The sequence below is a fragment of the Peromyscus maniculatus genome, chromosome 21 (genome assembly GCF_049852395.1).
Source record: "Peromyscus maniculatus bairdii isolate BWxNUB_F1_BW_parent chromosome 21, HU_Pman_BW_mat_3.1, whole genome shotgun sequence".
Lineage (NCBI taxonomy): Eukaryota > Metazoa > Chordata > Mammalia > Rodentia > Cricetidae > Peromyscus > Peromyscus maniculatus.
Window position 1 is genome coordinate 61,267,915 of NC_134872.1, and position 23,102 is coordinate 61,291,016.

Here is a 23,102-nt window from a genome sequence, read left to right on the forward strand (position 1 = left end):
ATACATTTTCCTTCTCTAACATGAATACAAAATCTGTAATGGAATATAGATTAATAATTCAAGTATGTAAATAAATTAAGATATAAATCATAAAAAACCCTGTAAAAACAAATGAGCACATGTTTCTCATGCTATCTTAATGTCTCACTTTAATAAAAGTCACAAGTGTGTGGACCTGCTGTTTACAACTCAGAGGAAGCCAACGGAAGCTGTAACTCTCCATGAGTTCAGTGCTACTCCTTGATGGATTGTTCTACCGGAAGAGTCCAGTGATCACAGACTGAGATTAAACAGTTGTAGTTAATCGTTATTAAAGTCTCCAAACAAGCACGTTCAATTTCTGCTCACATCTCCGCTTGTTTATGGTTTCCTGAGCACCACAAAACAACCACGTCTTTTGCACTACAAGGATGGTTTACCAGCTCCTGTCACTTGAGAGAGGATCAGCCTCTCAACTCTTCCGGTTCCCTTTAACTAGGCAGACAACAGCCCGGGCTTTAAGAGAAAGCAAATATACAGCTAACTTGAAGGGAATGCAGATAACTAGAGTGTGCTTCCCTCTGTCCTCATCCTCTTTCCTCTTTCGTTACCGGTTGTGGTTGCATATGAAGTGTCCTCCAAGGGTGGATACATTGCTTGTTTCCTGTCTAGATGATGGTCCGATTTTAGGAAACTAGAGGACATAAGTTCCAGAGGGTATACCTGTGAAGGTCATACCAAGTACCACTTCTCTCCTCTTTCTTTCTGCTTCTTGTCTGTGATGTATGGGACAGGTGGTCCTTCCATATGTTTCTACTACTAGGAGATTCTGCCACCCTGTCATGTAGCAGTTTTTCCCAAGATTAAAACCATCTTGGACAATTTCTTAAGACATAAAATATAAAAGGAAAGGAGAACAACAGGGTATTTTAGGACTGTTTGCTCACAAGGAAGTAAAACAAGGTGCTCTAATGGGAGGTAAAAATTCTGTCCTGCAGAGAAACTCATTAAAACAGGATATAAACAACTCAAAATAACTCCAGGAAGTCCCTGAAACTGACCAGATTCTCTAGCTCTTTCCCCTCCTCAAGAATATATAAGCAATAAAACCTTCTAAGAGTTACTCTTAGCCAGGCATAGGCACTTGGAAGAAGCAGAGACCAGCTGAGCTGCCTGAAAAAGGCTAAGACCAACTGAGCCACCTAGAAGGGAAAGTCTCCACCTGATCGAGCTGCCTGCAGGTTGTGCCGTAGACTCCGGGTTTCAGCGTTTTGTGAATGCATGAGTAGGCATTGATGATGCGCCTGTCCATGAGTCACCTCGTACGTACACCTGTTCCTGTAAGTAACCCCAATAAAACTTGACTGGTTCACCAACTCGGACTTGGGCGCTATCTGTACTGAGGTCTGTCCTCATTTTCCTATGCTGGGGTGAGCACACATTGGTTCATGTCTTCCCAGGAAGAGTGTCACACATCACTCCTCATGGACCCGAAATCAATGGAGTCAAAGGCTATTAATCAACCCTTCTGGAACAACAAGACAAAGCAAGCCCTTCCTGCCTTAAAATTGTTTATGTCAGGTGTTCTCCTACAGCAACGAGAAAGTCTGACGGGTTTTCCCATTGTTCCCACAGGGATTTTGTAGGGACGGCCTCCATGACTAACTTTTCCATTGCCTTTTTTTTTCCTATTTAATTAATCATCAGTCTTAGTGGTGATGTAGCTCATCCCGGTGTCTCTAGAAAGTGATGGTGCAGACATTTTCTAAGACAATAACACCGAGGATCCTAAGCAAAATGCTTCTGAGCCATATATTTTCCATGTCTGTTATGATTTGAATTCTCACAGGAAGTCTACAAACCTCTCTAAATCTGGTCATGAATAACAAGAGCTGAGGAAATTTCATAGATTTGTTCATTTATTTCCTAATCATGCTCATACCAGAAAATCTACTTAACTTTTGAAAATGATGTGGCAGAAAAACTGTTTTTTAAGAAAATTCATTATAGGTAATTATATTTGAAGTTGAATAGCAAAATATAAAGGAGTATGGCTGGTGTGTGTGCCAGGGGAATAATTAGGAATGTTGTAAGTCTTAAGAATAAACAATTAAAAATGAAAGCTTCTTGCTACTGAACACCATAGGACAGTGGTTCTCAACTTTCCTAATGCTGTGACCCTTTTCCTCATGTTGTGGTGACCACCAACCATAACCTTATTTTGTTGTTATTTTATAACTGTAATTTTGCTACTGTTGTGAATCATAATGCAAAAATCTGATAAACTGGATATCTGAAATGTGACCCTTGTGAAAGGGTCATGTGAGCTCAAAGGGATGGTGACCCACAGGTTGAGAACCACTGCCACAGAGTTTACCTATTTCATTTTCATTGTTTCCACTTTCCTTATATGAGAAATTATTTAATCAAAGCAAATTAGACACACTGAAGTCACATAATTTTGACAAAATAAGAAATGAAAGTGAACAGTGCACCTTTAAAATCTTACATTAGAAACATAATTTTTCACTTAGGAATTTCTATTTCATCCCTGTTTTACTCTGAAAAGATTTTTATCTCTATGGCAACAACTGCAAAGGAGTACACAATATTCATCCCAATCAGCGCCCATGGAAAGGAATTCTAGCTTAGAGTAAATGAGCACAATAGCACACAGATCTAAGACTCCAGAAATACTCGAGCAGTAAACTGGTCTCTTGACTTGGTAAAGTCACTTAATCTGCACGCTTCAGACATTTTATAGGATTCAAGAAAATGAGAGTTTAAAGAATGCACTCAGAGATATAAGATGGGAAAATCTTCAGAAGCAGTAAATATAAGAATAATTTATTTTTAACAGTGTTTTACCCTGACACTTAAATTTTGTCAAAAGAATTTTGTAAAAAAATTATAATTATCTTCCAGCAAAACAGATTCATAAAACAAAATTAATGTTTTGTTTTAAAATAGCTGATAAGAGGGATTTTTAGGAAAGGCATCCCTGGTAGTTTACGTAGGAAAGAATACATGGAGGTTTAAGGTGAAGTGCCTGGACTTCACTGGAAGCTTGAAGAACGCAGCAACACTCTGAACGGGGGCCACAGACCTTGTTTCCACTCAGTGACCAGCTGTTCTCTGTCCTCTTACCTTGGCCTTCTCAGCAACTATAGTTTCATCTGTTTTCTCTTCATTGACTTGGGCTTGTTTATGAATGAAACAGGCAGGAGCTATCATTAACAGTCATGACAGAAATACTTCTTAAAAATAGCGAAGAATTGTAGCCAGGTGGTGGTGGCGCATGCCTTTAATCCCAGCACTCGGGAGGCAGAGGCAGGTGGATCTTTGTGAGTTTGAGGCCAGCCTGGTCTACAGAGCGAGATCCAGGAAAGGCACAAAGCTACACAGAGAAACCCTGTTTTGAAAAACCAAATAAATAAATAAATTAAAAAAAATTGTGTAAGTCTGTCTCCTCTGATTTTTTTTCTGTAGGAGACAAACATACATGCAAAAGGAAAATGACATTTGCTTTGGTTTCCTCTTGTCCCCAAAGTGAATGCTTACATCCCTCTACACCATTGGTTCTCAACTTGTGGGTTGTGACCCCTTTGGGGGTCAAATGTCCCTTTCACAGGGGTTGCATATCCTATACCCTGCATATCAGGTATTTACATTACAATTCATAACGCTGGCAAAATTACAGTTATGACGTAGCAGCAAAAATAATGTTATGGTTAGGGGGGTTCCCCACAGCATGAGGAGCTGGATTAAAGGGTCGCAGCTTTAGGAAGGTTGAGAACCACTGCTCTCTACCCTCCTGTGGGTTCTCCCAATGGAGTTACTGAGTAGTGATTATGCAATTCTTCCTTTCCTAACTCCCTTTGGACATCTACAGGGTTTGTACTGCTGTTTGCACCTTCCATTTCTCCATTTGTTAGTATTCTTCCTTTAGCTTATGAATGTCATTCAAGTACAAAAAGAAAATCTCCTCACCTTCCAAATGTGGCCTTAAGCTATCTCCCTCTAAATTCCATCTTATGGGCAGGGGAGAGGATACAGTGGTAAATGCACACGCTTGCAAGCACCAGGACTAGAATTTTAATCTTCACATGCATATACATGCTTGGTGGGTGAGTACTCCCAGCCTCTGAAGACAGAGGTAGGATCTCTAGAGCCAGCTGGCTAGTGGAACCTGCCGTGTCTTGGAATTCTGGTCTGATGAGAGACCTTGCCTCATTAAACAAGGGTGGTTCCTGACTTCAGCCTACAGCTTCCATCCAACCTCCAGTGTACACATGTGCACACACATCCATACATGTGTGCCCACTCATGAAAACATGCATACTCACATACCACACACACATGCAAATTGAAAAAGAGAAGTCTTAGCTTCTGAAAAATCATAGTCCACAATCCTCCGACTTTCTCAAGATTGGTAGCATTTCCTCAGACCACATCCTCCTTATCTACTTCTAGATGGAGGGGTTGCCCCAAGTTCAAGGCCCAGTCCCCAGTACTTTTCTTTCAGAATTCGGTCCTTTTGTTGCAATCCACCTTCAGTATCCTGCTTCCTCTGGAGACTTCCTCATAGTCAGTTCTGTCCTTCTTTCTTGAGGGATCAGATGAATTTATCTTTATTTTCAAAATACTTTTCCTTTTAGATTAATTTGTTTTTTTATTTTATGTGCATGAGTGTTTGGCCTGAAAGTATGTATGTTCCACACTGGCATACCTGGCACCTGAAGAGGACAAAGGCAGACATTGCATCTTCTGAACTGGAGTTATGGATGGCATTTAACCATAGTGTGGGTGCTGCGAATCGAACCTGGGTCCTCTGGAAGAGTAGCCAGCGCTCTTAGCTGAGGAGCCAGCTCTTTAGGCCTGCTCAACCTAGGTTTTAAGGGCTGGTGCTCTTCCTGCCTGTGCCTTGGCTGTGGACTTTAAATGGATTTATCTCCAAAACAAAATGATCCTCCATCATTTCCTACTGTCATTAAAGGCACTATCATTATTTTCAAATGGTTAGTTCAGAAATAACTTAAAATTTGATTGTTCTATGTCAGTTTCATGCATGTATATAATGAATTTTAGTTACTTTCACCCCTGAATACCCATCAACACTTAAGTCTTTTGCTTTGTGTCTCTCTCCCTTTGCTCTCCTCAGTGTTCACGGCATCTGGCTATTTCACTTGCTTAGGAAATTATGTCCTATCATCTACCTTACAAGAAAGATGCATAGGTTTCCTCTTCCTCTGTCTTCCCTGTCATATTAGGATTGTCAAATTTATTATAGTGGCCTTGCTTCTGCTCAGAAGGCATCACATTCCACACAGCTGACACTGACTTCTGTGTCTTGTTCCATCCATAGTACAGAGCCAGCCTTTTTGCCCATATTCCTACCCAGAGAGAGGAGGCACAACCGTTTACCCCAATGTGGCACAGGTCTATGTGCCCCAGCGAGCCTTGTGGAACCACACTGTTCTAGACTCCTCTTGAAGTCAAGTGTCCCATATTTCCTGCTGTCCTGTCCGCTTCAGCTGCTCACAAGTGACTGTAATCAGTCACTTGAATAAGGACAGCGCCTACCTTTGCTTTTAATGAGCCCCAGGGTAGCTAACTTCCTCAGTGTATCACAGAAAATAGGAATTCAAGTGTTTTAGCCCCATTTTTTTTTCAGTTAACTAGTTCTTGGATTTTTTCCCCCTTAGTGTACAGAGTTCAGTTTGATTTCTTTTACAAGAATACTCTCAAATACGCTAAGGACAAAAACGTACTAACATGGTTAAATACATGTATAAAAGTATGCAAATATTTTATATAGAACACTTCACAAGATAAGTCATCCATAGAAAGTGTGAAGACATGATCACAGGGATACAGTCATTTTCCTCAATGGTATCTTCCTCGGTTGCACTTTTTTGGCTTGTTTTGATGTTTTGGTTGTGAGCCTAACCTGTAATGGCTGGGCCATCTCTCCAAGGGTTGCTTTTCCTAACGTGTCATTATGACTGGGCATATATAACATTTGCCTATTATTTATGGGAATATATATATATATATAATGAATTTCATGTGCATTCAAGTATTAGGTGTTTCTTTAGATATTCATTAATCATGCTTTCATAATTCTATAGACTTATTGTTAGCATCTCTGACATAAACAATGCAAATAGCAATGTTTGCTAGTGCTCAGTGAGGTGGATGTATTCTAGCACATAGTTTCTATTCTGGAACCATAAACGGTAGCTATGCAGTGTATCCTTCATACTGTAGTGACTTATTGTAAAGACCACCATGGTGAACATGGTCACATCAATATGAACATTTATAATATTTTTTATTAAACTTATTAAATATAACAAGTGGGTATCCCTAATTTCTAATAAGAACAATTCAAAGGACTTTTTTTTTAAAAAAGGAAAATGAGAAAAGGAAGGCCATTAATTAGTTTTTTCTGTAGATTTTAAAAATGACTCTGAATAGTAATGTGTATCTCATGTGAAAGAAATGTCCATTTTTTTCAACTGTTACATCATCACATTTATTTTACAACTGATACTATCTCTTGAGAATTTTAGTATGACACATTAAAAAAGATGAAGCATTAAACTTGCTTTCAAAATTCCCTTGTTTCTGACGGTTACCAAAGATACTGGAGCCTTGAAAACTGAGGTTCAAAATGTAACTTTCTGGCTTTTAAATCATTAGACCATAAAAAAATGTTCCATTGTCCCTCATGTTTTGCCTTTAAAAAATTCTGTTTATAGTTCCCACACTCGTTCTCAGCATTGGCAGCCATCCTTACAGATATTCACTGTCTCTCAAATGGATAAAAATGTTCGACTCGACATTTTCCCTGGCAAAGTTAGCAAATCGTTCGGTGTGATGTAGATGCAGTGACGCAGGAGGGTGAGTTAGCACCGCCCACTTTGAAGAAACTGCTTCTTCTCGTTCCCATAAGTGCTTCTATGGCTAAGTAGGTAGCATTTATAGGATGCTTCAGTACACACCTGTCACCAGAGAGCATTTAGAGTGCCTCTGGCTTAATTCTGTAATATACCCGAGAGCAAAGTTGTGATAAAACAGATACATTTACATTAGAATGTGAAGCAGTTTGCCTGGAGTTATGAATTAAACTAATCCCACAGCTGGCACAGGATGGCTCTGACAGCCAGCCCTCCAGCTTCCTTCCCACGGACTAGGCAATTCTGGCGATTAACTGCTGACCAGATAAGCAGGGCACGTGGAGAGGATGTGCGCCCTTCTCTGCATGGAGATCAGAAAGGATCAGCTGCACCATTGTCTCTTCTAATGTGTGCTCTTAAAATGAAAATCAAAGCGGGTCTTAGGTCAGTGTTTCAGTTAAATTCTCGGTATTCTCCATTCGAAGGATATGCAAATATGCTTTTTTTTTTTTAATGTGGAGCCACAAAATAGATAGTATTTCTTCTTAGATTAAAAAATATAACTTGTCTTCTGACCTCCTTGAATGCATTGTTGGATTTTTATGGCTCTAGTTTGATTTGATGGGCAGGAATGACCCTACCATTTCTTTCTTTCTTTCTTTCTTTCTTTCTTTCTTTCTTTCTTTCTTTCTTTCTTTCTTTCTTTCTTTCTTTCTTTCTTTCTTTCTTTCTTTCTTTCTTTCTTTCTTTCTTCCTTCCTTCCTTCCTTCCTTCCTTCCTTCCTTCCTTCCTTCCTTCCTTTCTTTCTTTCTTTCTTTCTTTCTTTCTTTTTTTGTTGTTGTTTGTTTTGCTCTAAGTTGTGGTAATTTGATGTTCTGGAAATGTGGAATGCAACTCTCTCCCAGGCCAGTCCTTCTGAAGTCTTCAGCATCTCTGGATATTGGCTACAGTGGGTGAGGTTCCATGATGGGCTTCTTCCATGACACAGAACAGCTCTGACATGGATCCATATAAACAGACCAGTCACAGTCAGCCTCCCATTTGGAAACTATGAAATGGTTCTCCTTTGCTAATCACCAAATGCAGATAATTTACAAAGTCACTTTATTCTGCTACAAAGCATGTCACTTGGCCCTTTGTTGAAATGAATGTGAGAACCTTAGCTCATTGCACCTTGGCTATCTACATATGTATTGGGTTGTAACCATAGGCTACAATAATTTTCTTCCTCATTGACAGTCCTTCCAGAGTGTTTTGTCTTTCTTGCTTTAAGTTCATAGCAGGCACCACTAATTGGAGTGAGTTTTACCACGGTGGACCACAGACACATTGTCATTAACTAGACATGACATTTAACTGGATCTAAAAGGATGGCCTTTTTCTCACGAAGTCCGGTCCATGCCTGGTGCTGTTTCCTTTCACCTGACTTCAATTAGATTGAGCTAGAAGTTGTCTCCCTACATCTTGTTTCTTGGATTTATAGTTCCCACCAGGCAAAGAGCGAGAAGCAAAGCTAGAAGATGTTTACTGCTGATACACAACTGCACCCTTGCAGATATTTATTTGATATTAATAGACATGGGCATCTTCTCTTCCTTCCTGTCTTAAATTATTGCTTTAGCAGATATACATACATACATACATATATACATACATACACACATCTATACAATTTTTATTTGGTTCGGATTTGGGAGACACTAAATATGCAAAAACTGCTATGGAATCTGCAGAATAGAATATGAGATAAGTGACAATTTGGTCATTCTTATACATTGAGTCGGATATCGAGTTTTGTAAACTAAAGCAAAATGTTGCCGAAATCACATACCTCTTGCCTGAATCCTGCATAGGATGCTTAACTTTTCATTTGTTCATCTAGAAATTCTAGACTGAATTAAAGATGGTATTTCTCATGAAATATCAAGGTAACCCTCATGAGGAAAATATCTTCAGAAAATAGTGGAAGTGGAAAAATATACCATCTGTGTGCTTGCAAGCATATGATATTTGCAGTGAGCATGAACCATGGGTTGTAGAGTCCAGAATCTTAAAGATGTTGTTCACAGCATATTTACATACAGACTCAAAAAAACGACTTCCATTTCTGTATTTATGTTCTAAGTAGGAATAAAGTCAAAATAGTTTTTTTAAATAATTTTTGGTAGTGCACACTGTTAATATAGAACTATGGAGATATATCCAGGGTACATTTTCAAGGTCAATATCAGTTTTAATAGATAAAGATGACAAGTTTTTCTCTTTCTTCTGTTTTTTAGACAAAGTGTCAGTATATTTCCTTAGCTGTCCCTGGAACTTGCTTTGCAGGCCAGGCTGACCTCAGCTTCACAGAAATCCACCTGCTCCAGCTTTCTGAAATGCTGGTATTATAGGCATGTGCCACAATGCCTGGCAGCTTCCTTCTTGTCGTATGAGAAATTAATCAAATGACTTCCTGAAACTGCAAATTCATTACAATTTATATTTAAGCCCATGTAAGTATATGAAACTAGAGGTTAACTTAACTAGTGGTTTCTTTAACTGGCCTGGCTGTATGAGGTGATTCACATAGGTGTGAAGTTACTGCCTCTAAATAAACTATCCTGAACAATGAGACAGGATGATGCTGTAAAAACAAAGCCAACGAGTTTGTCAGATCTGAGCTACCTTGCCAGAATGCTGTGTCTTGGAAAGCACAAGGTTAGGATGGAGGGCAGTGGTTCTCAGCTTCTTAATGCTGCGTCCCTTTAATACAGTTCTTCATGTTGTGATGACTCCCCCAACCAGAAAATTATTTCTTTGCTGCTTCATAACTGTAACTTTGCTACTGTTGTGGGTTGTAATGTAAATATTGGATATTCGGGATATCTGATAGGCAACCCCTGTGAAAGGGTCGTTCAACCCCCCCCACCAGGGGTTGAGACCCACAGGTTGAGAACTGCTGACACAGAGGCACAGTTGCCCATGAAACTTACGTTAAGCCCCATAGAAACAAACAAGCTCGAGGAAAAACTTGCTTGAATGAGTGTTGAACTATCTGTTGGTTTCCTAGGAGCAGTGATTTTGATGGCCTTTGTCCTAGTGGGATCTGCAAAGCCAGTGATTATCGGAGCATCATCTGCGTTCCTTATGCTATCTTTGGTACGGCATATAAACCAGATCAGGAACAAGCAAGAAGCAAAGTGAGGTGTTTGTCATGGAAATCCTGGCAAATTTATACATGAACACCATTTACTCATAAAACAAAGACCAAGGCCTTGGCTTCCCTACAATGAGGACATCAATCTTCATGTATTTTCCTTCAAGAGGAAGGAAGTCATCTGTTCCATACTGGTCAAGGTTTCTGAAATACCCAGTTTTATTATCAAGCTACATAAATACTGGTCTTTAACGTGGGGCTGTAAAACATGGGCACAGATATCAGATAAAGCAAGAATTCAAGTGAGAAGTGAAGTAATGTGGGTTCAGTGAAGTCGTAGTGAAAAGTCGTTTTCTTAAATGACTTCTCTTGATTAATTACACAGTATCGCTAATCAAGTTCTGGTCAGTGCTATGCCCTGCCTCCCCTTTCCCCAACACCTCTGACTCTCCAGGCTGGAGATGAGAATGATGGTGATTCCTGCCACATACACCTTGTACTCCTTATAAGCAGGCCTTCGTGGGTAGTATTATACTCTACGTTTTCTAAATGAGGTAACAGGTGCAGAGAGATAGAGGAACTCACTTGTGATCACACAGCCCGTTCGAGGCAAAGCCAGGATTTAAATTCCATCAGTCTGGACTTAGAGCCCATGCGACTCTACACGAAACACCGTCTTGCTTGTGACAGGAGAAGCAGGCAGACGTGCTACCCTCCACTTCCCATAATTTTGGTGACTCTAGCTTCATGAAGGAAATATGATCTCATTCCATTGCCACCAAATCTAGGCAAGTGCAATGGGGTGGAGTCTGAGCAGCACCAGTTCTGTGTGCTCTGTTGAATGCGAGGCATTCTGATGCTAGATAGGGCTGGGGTCTAGTTCTGTGAGGGAAAATAAAATCTGCACCAAAATGTCAAAGGAAGCAATTAAGACAACGGTTTCCAAGCCTGAGGACAGGCACAGGTACCCAGGATAACCTGAGAATGTAACTAAGGGGGGAAAGTTATAAGAAAATTAAAAGAGTATTTCTGTTTCGTATTAAAATTAGATTCTGGTAACAGAGAGTAAGAATGAGATGTCATCTTTGTCTAATCATGCAAAGTGCATTTAACACGGTAACTAGCTGACTCACTAATAAATCTTCATTTTCACACTTGAAATGATTTCTTTTATAAAAATCCATGTTAGTTTTACATTTAAACGGATATTGCTCTGACATGTATTCAATGTGTGTATAGGAAAAGTAGAAGGTTACATTAAGTAATTATTGTTCTCTTTATATTTTGAGGGATTGCATTATAAAGAATTCCTCAGGGAATCTGCCGCCTCAGGGGGATCTTTATCAAAGTCAGTTCTCTTGAGGCATTTCATGTTAGCATCTGTGAACACGTGACCTGCCATCTGAACTACGTCACTTTCCAGGAAGCTTCTCTGGGCTTCCATTCGGTTTCAATCCTCGTTGCTGCTTCTGCTTCCTCACAATGACCCCCTCTCATTTCCTTACCTCACCTCTTCCATTTTCTCTTCTAATGCCTTGTCCATTAATCAATTAAAATTCCTTTCTCAACTGGCACTGGTTCTGCCTGTTTCTCTTAACAAACATCTCCTTGCTGACTTTGCTACACTATGTGTATGTGCGTGCACGCACGCGAATGCACATGCATCCATATAACTTTTATATGTACCATGTGTGTTTAGGAGCCTGTAGAGACCAGTAGAGGGCTTCGAACTCCTGGATCTGGAGTTGTGCTATGGTGAGTCATTATGTAGGTACTGAGAACTGAACAAGGAACCTCTGTAAGAGCAGAAAGAACTATTAACCACCGAGACATCTTTATAGCTCCTGATGTGAGTTTTAATCCTACTGAATCCTCTATAAATTATTAAATAATTTATTTTATGTGCATTTGTGGCAAAGTGTCAGGTCCCCTGGAACTGGAGTTACAGACAATTGTGAGCTGTCATGTGGGTGCTGGGAATTGAACCTGGGTCCTATGGAAAAGCAGCCATCACTCCAGCCCCTCTCCATAAATATTAAAGCACTCTCCGTTTGACTTCTTGGTCCTGCTGTGTCCTGGGTACCTTCCCATTTCGTCCTCTGTTCTCATCATGGGCTGAATACTCTCCAGGCCTCCACATAGGCTGTCCTCCCTCACTCCTCTCAAACACACTGTACTCATAGCATAAGATCAATATTTATTAGCTAAATTCTAAAATTTGCATTGATTAATAAAGTGTATAAGACTAAAACTGTGAATCAAATATTTTACTTACAAGATTTCAAAAAAAGTTAAGGTAAAATTGATGGCATAAAACAAAGATGAAAATCAGTGAGTGTAAACATCCCCATACTTCTAAAATACACATTGCTATAGAATATTGTTAAAGTTAAAATTAGTTTTTAGTATAAGAACATTAATTTTATAGTTTATTAAATGAATACTTTATAAGCTAATGTCTAACAGCTTAAAAGACAAATAAAATCAACTAATTAAAATTCAAACAAAGTTCTATTTAAGTACCCATAAAAGTAGTGTTGTCACTGAATAAATAGATGTCTTTATGTCACACACCCAGTGTCTTAATAAAAATAACTGTAGCAATATATACATGCTTCTGCAATATTTGGCATTTTTCAAAGTATGGCTCTATGTGAGACTTGTGATTTATACTTATCTTAATTGTGAGATATTGTTATATGTTTAAATACAGAGGAAATCTAAGAAGTTAATGATTCATATATCATTAAATGTTTCTCTTTAAAGACATTGTGCCTAGAAGTTAAGTCCTGGGGTCTTGCCACATGTTTTATATTCCATTTTAACAATCTTAACAAGAGTCAAAAACCTGCAATCAAATTTACACATTTTTTGACAGTGAATCAATATATTTTTTTATAGTCATGGATTTTTCTATAGTATTCTATGTCAAAATTCAATGAAATGGAATAATTATCAGTCTTAATTTCTGAAGATGGGCATGCATGTTTGTAAGTATGTTTATGCATTTGTGTATGTGTGTGATGTGTGTGTATATGTATGTGTATGCACATGCATTCAGACACGTCTACATCTCACCCATTCATATAGTTAATGTGTTTTGAGGAAGAGTGATACTTGGCTCTCATTAAGAGGAGGAATGTTGACACTTAGGGACATAAACATAAATCTACAAGAGTGCATGCCTTACGTTAACTCACTTCCTGTCTAAGTAGTTCATATGGTAGAGGAAACATTATTGGACACATTCAGAAATTAATTTTTACTATGGATAATGCCACTTATTTTCTTTGAAATACATGGCATTTTTGAGAGAGCAGTGGCAACAGGGACAAGCTATACAGAACAGTGACTGTAAAATCCTGTTTCATTATCTACTGCCTGATGCTTTTGTTTTTCCACAGAAAATAAAAAGGAAGTAATAGGAAATGTTCTGGAATACACACATTGATAAGTGGGGTATATTTGCATTAAAATAGTGATTGAGCTATATAGTTCAAATAATTGCTTCTGCAATTATGAAAGATACATCAGCTTCATTTATCCTTTGACCTATCTTTTTCCTAAAATAAAAGCTTTGATAAGGCACAATTTTAATTTGAAGTATATTTAAAAAACCAAAACAAAACCTTCATTTGAATAGTTTCTCATTTCAGCTAGCACCTGACAAGTCTCTTGTAATCATCTCACAAGACAAATTAAGAAAGGTGGGTGTGAAGGAAGTAGAATTCACATGCATTTGCATGTACTTCGATTAGCATGTCACAAGCTCATGAGAAGATGGCAGGCTATGCTGGTATTGCCTGGGTTGGCAGGTCCTTTTCTGTTTAGAATTTATTTATGATTTCAATAATATAAAGATGGGGGTTGCTTGACTGGAAACTGTGATTTTTATCCTTTAAAACAACAACAAAATCCCTGGGGAAAAAGTGTCCAAATCCAGAAGATGAAATATAACAAGGATTGTTCTAACACTGTGATATAAGAAAACAACTGCACAACAGGGAGAACATGACTGGGCAGATGTTTTCATTCAAACAAAAGAGGGCAGTGTTTACCTGAGCACAAGGCCGTGCAAGCCCAAAGCATCATCCCAGGCTAGAAGCAGCTTTGACTGTCCACGGTATGGGGCTTACCTGACATATTGCACTGTAACCTAAAAAGAGTGCATATTTCTAGTCCCGTTCTTGATACCTACACGAGGTCAATAAGTGTTTCCTGGGACAAACTACTAGCCTGCAGTGGGCTCAGAAATACATAAAATAGAGGGGAAATAATATAAAGAGAATTGCTTCTTTATCAACCTGCAAAAGGCAAACCTTGATAAATTGGTCTTCAGATATTTGAAGTACACTGATATATTTGAAAGATTGGATTATTTTACATTGGGTAGAAATGAGATTCATATGAACGAATGAGAATGATTTAAAATATACCCGGACAATGAGAGAAAAAATGACCTCTACTTTAGGAGTCAAGTCATTTAAAACCATGTCACAGAACCCTCATCCACACTGCTGGAGCACTGATAATGCCTGCTTCATGAAGCCCAAAGACTTGATAAGCACACATATGAGAAAGCATGTAAAAACATGTGAGCCTCCAGAATCAACAGGAACGGTAATATGACCCATGGATGGTGTGTCAAGAGTCCCAGCAAAGCGGACCAGTTGCCAGAATCCTTCAGGGATTCACTTTGCTGGAGACACAGAGACGCCGCTCTGGCCAGGGATAGAGTTATTGTGGTATTTCCAATTACAACTAATATTCATTTATTGCCTATTTCATCTTGGTTAGAATCAATAAATAGTAATTAAATGAGAGTTACAAAGAGTCACTAACGTCAATTAGTTAATTTAGGTCAAGAGCATAGCTAATATCCACAGTTTTTAGAGAATGAGTGACTAGGATGGACTTCTACCAAAATACTCATTAACTTAACTCAAGGATGAAAACTAAGGCTAAGCACTCTAGACCAAATTAGGACTAATTGATTTTGTACAAATAATCATCTGTACATTTGTGCTGCCAATTTTGAAATATGTAGACTTTTCTGATGTTAACCTTCTGTCAAAATATCTCATCGTACAGTCTGTCTTTGGTAGCTGATACTCTTCATGCACCTGTTTGCTATATTTTTATTTTATTTCATTAGTGCTCAAAAATAATTATCGTCTTAGTTAGCAAACTCTCCCAGCTGTTCCTCATTGACTTACCCTCTGACCTTCTTTTCCAGGTGGACCTTGGGGGCCTTGTATCCCTATGGAGCCCTGTGAGGGAAACGGAACACATGTTAACACTCTAGTTCCAGTGCGTCTGCCATGAAAGAATGTAGTGATAACTGATACTCATTTCAGGGATGAGACCAAACAAATTTAAGTCATTTGAGCTCCTCCAAGGTCAGTCTGTCAGTCTAATAATATATTAATAATGATAATGGCTCTTCATTGTTTGGCTTATTTTTGGACCTGATTCCAGAAAAGAGTAAATGGAAGTTCTGAATCAAGCAAGAGATTAAAAAAATCTTTTCATTACTGAAACCCCAATATTGCCAAACTATCATACATGGACACTAACAATATTTGCAAGCAGAAAAAGTACCCTTTACGTATTTAAACCTTATAAACAAAACCACAATTTTGTTGAGAGTAGCTTTGTATCTTTTTAGAAAACACATGATTATGTCACTGGCTTTAGATATGTCTATTTATAACATGCACCTTTTAGTATCTTACATATTATTAAATGATTTCTCTTATTTTTATCAAGTGATGAAGGAAAGTCATTATTTTTCAGATTATAAAAAATGTTGAGGAAATCCCAGGTGCTGTTAATTTGAAAGTCAAGTCTCTTGAATTTTACAGTATTCGTTATTACAAGATTTCCTGCTGAACCTGAAACTCTGACTATATTGCTATTCTTCATCTTCGGCAATTATTGTTGGTTATTCCTGGTCTTTCCTAATGCTTCTTCCTTCCCCTTTGAACCTTCAAATGGGGTTTATGTGGAATTTTACACTCATCTTCAGAGTTTGCCCTGTCTTCATGACCTCCTCTACCTGTGGGCTTCACATCTTTTACAGTGATGATTCCTAGACCCATACATGGCCTTAGTTTATCTATATGCAGATCTAACAGCCAAATGCCTGTGTGACACACCCACTTGGATATCCCACAGACACCTGGAATTTGGCATATCTGAACACTGGATGTACAACCTTCCCTAACTCCTCTTTGGCATTCCCCACATCAGGACCTAAACAGTCTTGTTGCTCAATTTAGAAATCAAGCTCACACTCTTCCCTCTCCTCTCTCACACTCATTCCTCAAATATAATTACCAAGCCTTCTCAGTTTTTGAATCCATTTCTCTCCATTCCCATTGCTGTCAGATGATCTGCCTGTCTGCAAGCCCTCCTGATGATCCTGTTGCCACCAACCTGGACCTCAGAAAACACAGCTTCGCCTCCCTATGTCTCTCCTGACTCCCTGTTGCTTATTATGGTTTTAAAAAAATGATGTTCATGTAATGATTTGTCCCCTTGGCCAGGCTCTGAGCTATGACAGGTGGAGTCTATCTTATTCAACATGGTATGGGAGTATTACTGGCTATAGAAAAACAAATGTTATTGGAGAATCAAAACCCCATAATAAAAAAATGGATGAAGACACAGGTTTTTAAATATTTACGATGAACTTCTTATATATTAAGTACGCAAAATGATTTGAGATAAACAATCAATTTAATTAAATCTAAAAGCACTCTATCTAGAAGAACAGAGGTTTGGGATTCTTTGTTGCTGTTTCTGAATTGAACTCAGAGCCCCTTGTACGCCAAGCATACGTTCTTCCACTGAGTTGCACTGCTGGAGTTCATTTTTATAACATGATATTTTTTTCTTTAAAAGTCATGACTACCTTTAAGTAAACACTGGGCATTTTTGTGATGACCCATAACTACTTATTATGAATGTAGTCATTTCTATTTTCTATAGAAACTATTTTTTTTTAAAGAAAAAGGATGTAAGAGAGGCAAGCACAGTAATAGCTTGGCAATTAGGGGCTCTACTTGTTTTGGGCTGTGTGCACACCCCTCTGGTAATAATGCACCTAGAAGCCTGAGGCCCTTACCCACAGGCACTACCTACACCCAACCCTCTCCCCCACAATGGAAGATCTCCACCTGAACTGAGCTATAGGCACACCCTGCACCCTGCTCTAAAGAATAGAATATATCTTCTTCCCCTTAATAACCATTAGACCACAGAGCTGAGTAGATAAAGGAAATGTGGTACCCCATATTCATTCATATTCTAGTTATGCCTGAGTACATGGTGGGAGAGGATACAGCCTCAAGTACACTGTGGTGCATGAGCCGTAAAGCAAAGGGCGTCCTCTGAGTGCTCTTAATAGTGAGAATCCTCTGTTTACCATCTATGTCTATAAGTAACTGGTGATGCATACGTTTACAGAATCTAAGCCTGCCAATCAAAATAGAGAACCGCCTGTGCTATTTCCATTGTAAATCCCTGCCCGACAAATCATCAGGGGCTTTAAGTGCCTTTACTCTTGTGACTTGCCACCATGCTTGACAGCACATTTCTTTATGATCCATATTATAACTTTGCTTTGAATAATATCCCCTTGCTACCCTATAATTGTGTGAGCCTTTATTTCAGCTCTGTGAATGAGGCCTATTGGTTCATATCCGAAAACACCTGGCTCAAATTCCAACCAGTAGTGACATATGCCTACATACATGACTTTACCATCTGGACATTTATTTTTAATAAAAATTTGATCAATGTATCTTAAATTTTTATTCATATAGCTGTAATTTGATTAAAAATAACAAAATTCAATATAAATTATTGTAACAGATTTTTGAACATTGGTATAAAATTTCTGCTTGTTGTGAATTCACAAATCCTTGGCATCTTCACCATAGTTGATGAATTAAAGCTATACATTTATCACTGTCATTATTTTATCTGATTTGGGGGGAAAATAATTGTATAAAAGTATGGTGAGCCTGCATTTTACTAACTTAGGCAGGAATAAAACTTGGAGACTATGAAACTGATCAATTTTATTTGTAATTATAAAATCACTTATAAAATGATATATAAGCAAGGAAAGTTGGCTCATTAGACTAACTCCAAGATGAAAACAAATTCCCAATGTTTGTGAATAAACCAAATGTTGAAATTAAAATATACCAATATTAATTACAGCATAATTACAGAGATGTGCCATTTTATACAAGACTGGCACAATCTTGGCTCTCGCTTAAACTCGTCTCTTTTGCCCTCAGGAAAACTACTATATTTCATGAATAGTCAAACTAATACACAACATTTTTGATACTCATCCAAATGCTGACAACTCCGTCAATGTTTTTAAAAAACATGAGTTTCTGAAACACACACACATCAACTTTCATCAAAGGAGTATGCTTAATTCTTGGAAATATAATTAAAATTCTATTCCTTTTACAAGTCTTGAAAATTATATTGCGAAGTCTGTACAATGCAAAATAGTACATTTTTGTTTGGAAAGAGTTCAGCATATTAAGAAATATGAGACTCTTTAGTGCCTCACGGCCACAAGCTTTGTTCCCACTTTACTTTTGCTAAGTGAAGGAGCCAAACAACAGACCGACGAAAGCTTAGAAAATTCTATTTAATCTTTAACAAATAACTTCCTATTAAAGTCATCCATGACATCTTATAGTTAATCTTAGCCATGCTGCCTCAGTGTTCAGAAATTTTGTTCCTGGTGTGCTGACTGGCTCTCAGACTCAAGACTTAGGTGGCTATGTGTAAATGCCCTGCCATTAAGCCAGCTCCAGAACACTTTATACTGCAGTACTGAACGTTAGCTGACATTTACAAAGAAAACTAATTTTAATATTGACAGAAGTAAAACAGATCCATTAATTACACACACATAACATTTTTCCAAACTGAGAAGTTATAATTTGGGGGTATTTTATTATTTACAGTTATGTAAGCGTATATTCTTTCTACGTAGTAAGGTCAAGTAATAAATTTATTTATCACTTACTATGAAAATTAGAGATCTGCTTAAGCAGTGGGTTGCCTGAATTAAATGTGAGAACTCGGCACTTGATTTGGAACCACTCTGTTATTCTGTCTTACTTGGGTTTGTAAATGACATTCTATATTTACTGTACTTAACTTTCCTTTGATTATGAGTTCTGGAGGATAGAATCTATTATATATTCTATTTCTACCTCCCTTACAGAATCTACTCAATAAATGCATAGTAGGTCAAATCACAAAGAAGAAAACATTAATATAAAGCAATGCTTGGTGATGATATTGAGAATACAACTCACTATACATATAATTATTATTATTTTCATGACTTAGATTTCAATATTGTATTAGAGAACTAACTTTTCCCCTTTCATTCCCCCTTTGATATTCCTAAATATCATCCTTTTACTTTTAAGTCTTTCTTTATTCCTGAATTCTACAAGTGAGAGAAATCATGTGATGCTTTATTTTAGGTTATCCTCCAAAATTTGATGATAAGACTCTATTGCTGAAGACTCTATATGACTGAGTTTTAGAACATGGAGGAATCAAACTGGTCCTGACCTGGAAGCTTCATGCCCACTGGCTAGCTTTCACAATGCTGGAAGTATTATGTGCCCTACGACAGGAGAAATAATCACCAATCGTACCCAGAAATAAACTCTGTGAGCTACAATAATGGCCAGCTAGGCAAGATAGGCTTTCTGGTGTAAAAGTGGCATGGATATTATTTTGGGAATAGCTAACCTCTTCTATTTTTACCTGAATTTAAGCCCTGCCCCATAAAAGGGACTCTGAAAATGAGTTACGGTATTGAACCAACTCCTAAAGACTTCTCATTATGCACATAGATTAGTGCATCTCTGAACTCTTATCAGAAAAGCTTTTTTTTTTTTTGTAATTACAGTGATTAACACAGAGACTCAAAATGGGTCAATGCAGACAATCACAAATGTGGGATGCCCCACCCTGAATGGGAGATCAGTATCACACCCTCTCCTGCCCCTCCCAAGGCTCAACAATTGATCATCACAACACAGGAGTTGGAAAGAGTTTAAGAGCCCGAGGAGGTGGATGATTGCAGTGAAATGGGATCTGGGGGACAACAGGACACTTGCACATGACTCAGCAGTTGTTACTGCATGCACAAGACACACACAAGATCGAACCATACAAAATCCCAGTATGGAGGGGGAAGGTGACCAGGAAGTTCATCCCTAGCTGAGGAGCTATTGATAGTCTGTGGCTGCTGGGAAAGGGAAAGTTGGGTTTTGATTTTTTGATTTTTTGGCCAAGAATGCAGCCCCTGAGAGACTATCTATGCTCCAGTAAATGGCCCTACACTGTACCACGCACATACTGACAGCATTAGGTGGACTCAGTGGGTTTTTCAAAAGGAACACATGGATGGAGAGATGAAGTAAGTAGAGTGGAAAGTGGGTACAAGGGAATGGAGGGCTGACTTGATCAAAATACATTGTATGCATATATAAAATAAAATTACAGATAATAATAATTACTACTGCATGTGAATGAAGTGTGTGGCCTGGCACGTGTGTGGAGGTCAGAGTACAACTCTGTGGAGTAATTTTTTTTTCCTTCCAGATTCATGCGGACTGTCAGGCTTGTGCAGCTCATACCTTTACCGACTGCATCTTCTTATGAACCCGATGACATTTGTCTTGTTGAGACTGGCTTAGTTCAGTTAACATGATGATATGATGTGCCATCCATGTAATTGCTCTCTTCTATGTGGCTTCTAAAACCCCACTGGGTACCAAAGTTCCTTTATCTATGCACCTCTTGTTGAACATTGGACTGATTTTGTAACTCAGCTGCTGTCAATATACAGCAACAAACATGGGTATGCAGGTTTCTGTGTTGTATACTGACAAAGAAGCTTATATGTGGATATCATATTGGAATTTTATTTTCTCTTGTAGAAGTCTCCAATATGATTTCCATAGTAGCCCTACTCATTTACATTACAGCCAAAAGTATAATAAGCATTTATCATTCCTCCCTGTCTCCATCAGTTTTTTGGGACAGACTCTTTTTATCTAGCCCTGGCTGTCCTGAAATTTGCTATGCAGACCAGCCTGACCTCCAACTCACAGAATTCCACCTGTCTCTGCCTCCTGTGTACTTGGATTAAATTGTAACTGGGGTGAAATGCAATATTAATGTAGTTTTTGTTTTCATTTCTCTTGTGATTAGAGACTTTCTATGTGTTTATTAATCATTTGATGCTATTTTGGAAATGTGTCCAGTTTATTTGGTAATTTATTGACTGGACTATCTGCTTTTTAAGTATTGGTTTTTGAGTTCTTTACTCTGGTTGTTAACTCTCTGTCAGATGACTAGATGGCAAGATTTTTTTTTGCTTTTCTTTTGATTATTTCTTCACTCTGCTGGTATTTTTTCTTTGCCATGCTGATACTTTGCAATTTAACACAATTTCATTTATTAGTTGGAGGAGTCCTATTCAGAAAGTTCTTGCCTATGCCAACATCTGGGCGTGTTTCTCTCCAGGTGTTTCCAAGGTTCAGGTCTTTGATCCTTGAATAGATTTTTGTACAAGGTAAGAAATAGTGATTCTAGTTTCAATCTCTATGTGCATATCTAATTTTCTCACCAACATTTGTAGAAGACATTGACTTTTATCTAGTATATGTCTTTGGCACTTTTGTTAAGAGTCATATGGTGATAGCTATGTGGATTTATTTCTGTGTCCTCTGCTATAATCAGTTGATTTACATATCTGTTTCTGAGCCACTTAGTACCATATTGCCATTGTTACTGTGGCTCTTAGTATATTAATATTTGGAGATCAGGTAACGTGATACCTCCAGAACTGCTCTTTTTGTGCAGTATGTATTTGGCTCTTTGGGTCTTTTATATTTTTATATTAATCTTGGGATTAATTTCTATTTTTGTGAATAATGTCATTGGAATTTTGGTAGTGATTGTATTGAATCTGTAAATAGCTTTCAAAAACACAGCCATATTCACAATATTGTTTCTGCTGGTTTATGAGGCTGGGAAATCTTTACATCTTTTGATATCTTCTTCAGTTTCTATCTCCAGTTCATTTCTTTCTGAACTTGTTTGCTACAGTTCATAGAAAAGCTATTGATTTTTGCAAGCTGAATTTGCATTCTGTTTGTTAAAAGTGTTTTTGCAGTTTCAGAGTTTTCTAATGAATTCTTTAGAATATTTAAAAATAGGATCGCAATGTCTGTAAATAGAAGCAATTTGACTTATTTTTATATTTACATCTCTTTTATTTTTTTTTCCTGCCATACTGCGATAGCTCAAGAATCAAACACTATATCTAATAAGAGTATAAAGAGTAGATGATTGCCGGGCGGTGGTGGCGCATGCCTTTAATCCCAGCACTTGGGAGGCAGAGGCAGGCGGATCTCTGTGAGTTTGAGGCCAGCCTGGGCTACCAAGTGAGTCCCAGGAAAGGTGCAAAGCTACACAGAGAAACCCTGTCTCGAAAAACCCCCCCCAAAAAAAAAGAGTAGATGATCATACCTCATTTCTGATTTTAGAGATGTTTTCAGGTTTTTTCCTCCTCATTCAATATAACATTGACAACATTGGTTATAGACATGTCAGGTATATCCTGTATTATTTTGGAGTATGCTGCTCCTCCCAACCTTTCTGCTTATTCATGGATTTTATCATTATTTGGAATGTTGGACTGTTTGCAAGTCTATTGAAATCATGATTTTTCCTTCATCTATTTATGTTATATTACATTTATTTGCATGCTATGAATAATCCTTCACATCTATGTTAATGAAGAAAATTGGCCTATAGGCTTTTATTTTTGTATCTTGATATTGGGGCTGTTTTAGGATTATTACTGACTTTATAAAATAAGCTTTATGATGTTTCTTCCCTTTCAGTTTCATTAAATAATTTGAGATTATTAGCAGTGTTATTAGTTCTTCTTTAAAGACCTAGTAGAGTTCTATTCTATCCAATCTGATTCTTATTCTTTATTTAGAGAC

General features: G+C 37.9%; 1 protein-coding gene across 1 annotated transcript in view; it reads right to left on the reverse strand.

Moving 5' to 3' along the window:
* Col19a1 (collagen type XIX alpha 1 chain) overlaps positions 1 to 23,102 on the reverse strand; it is a 335,394-nt gene that overhangs the window by 134,185 nt on the left and 178,107 nt on the right. Inside the window, exon 14 of the mRNA XM_076557961.1 lies at positions 15,237 to 15,290. Within this exon, the coding sequence (XP_076414076.1) occupies positions 15,237 to 15,290 (54 nt within the window). The remainder of the gene's footprint in view (positions 1 to 15,236; positions 15,291 to 23,102) is intronic.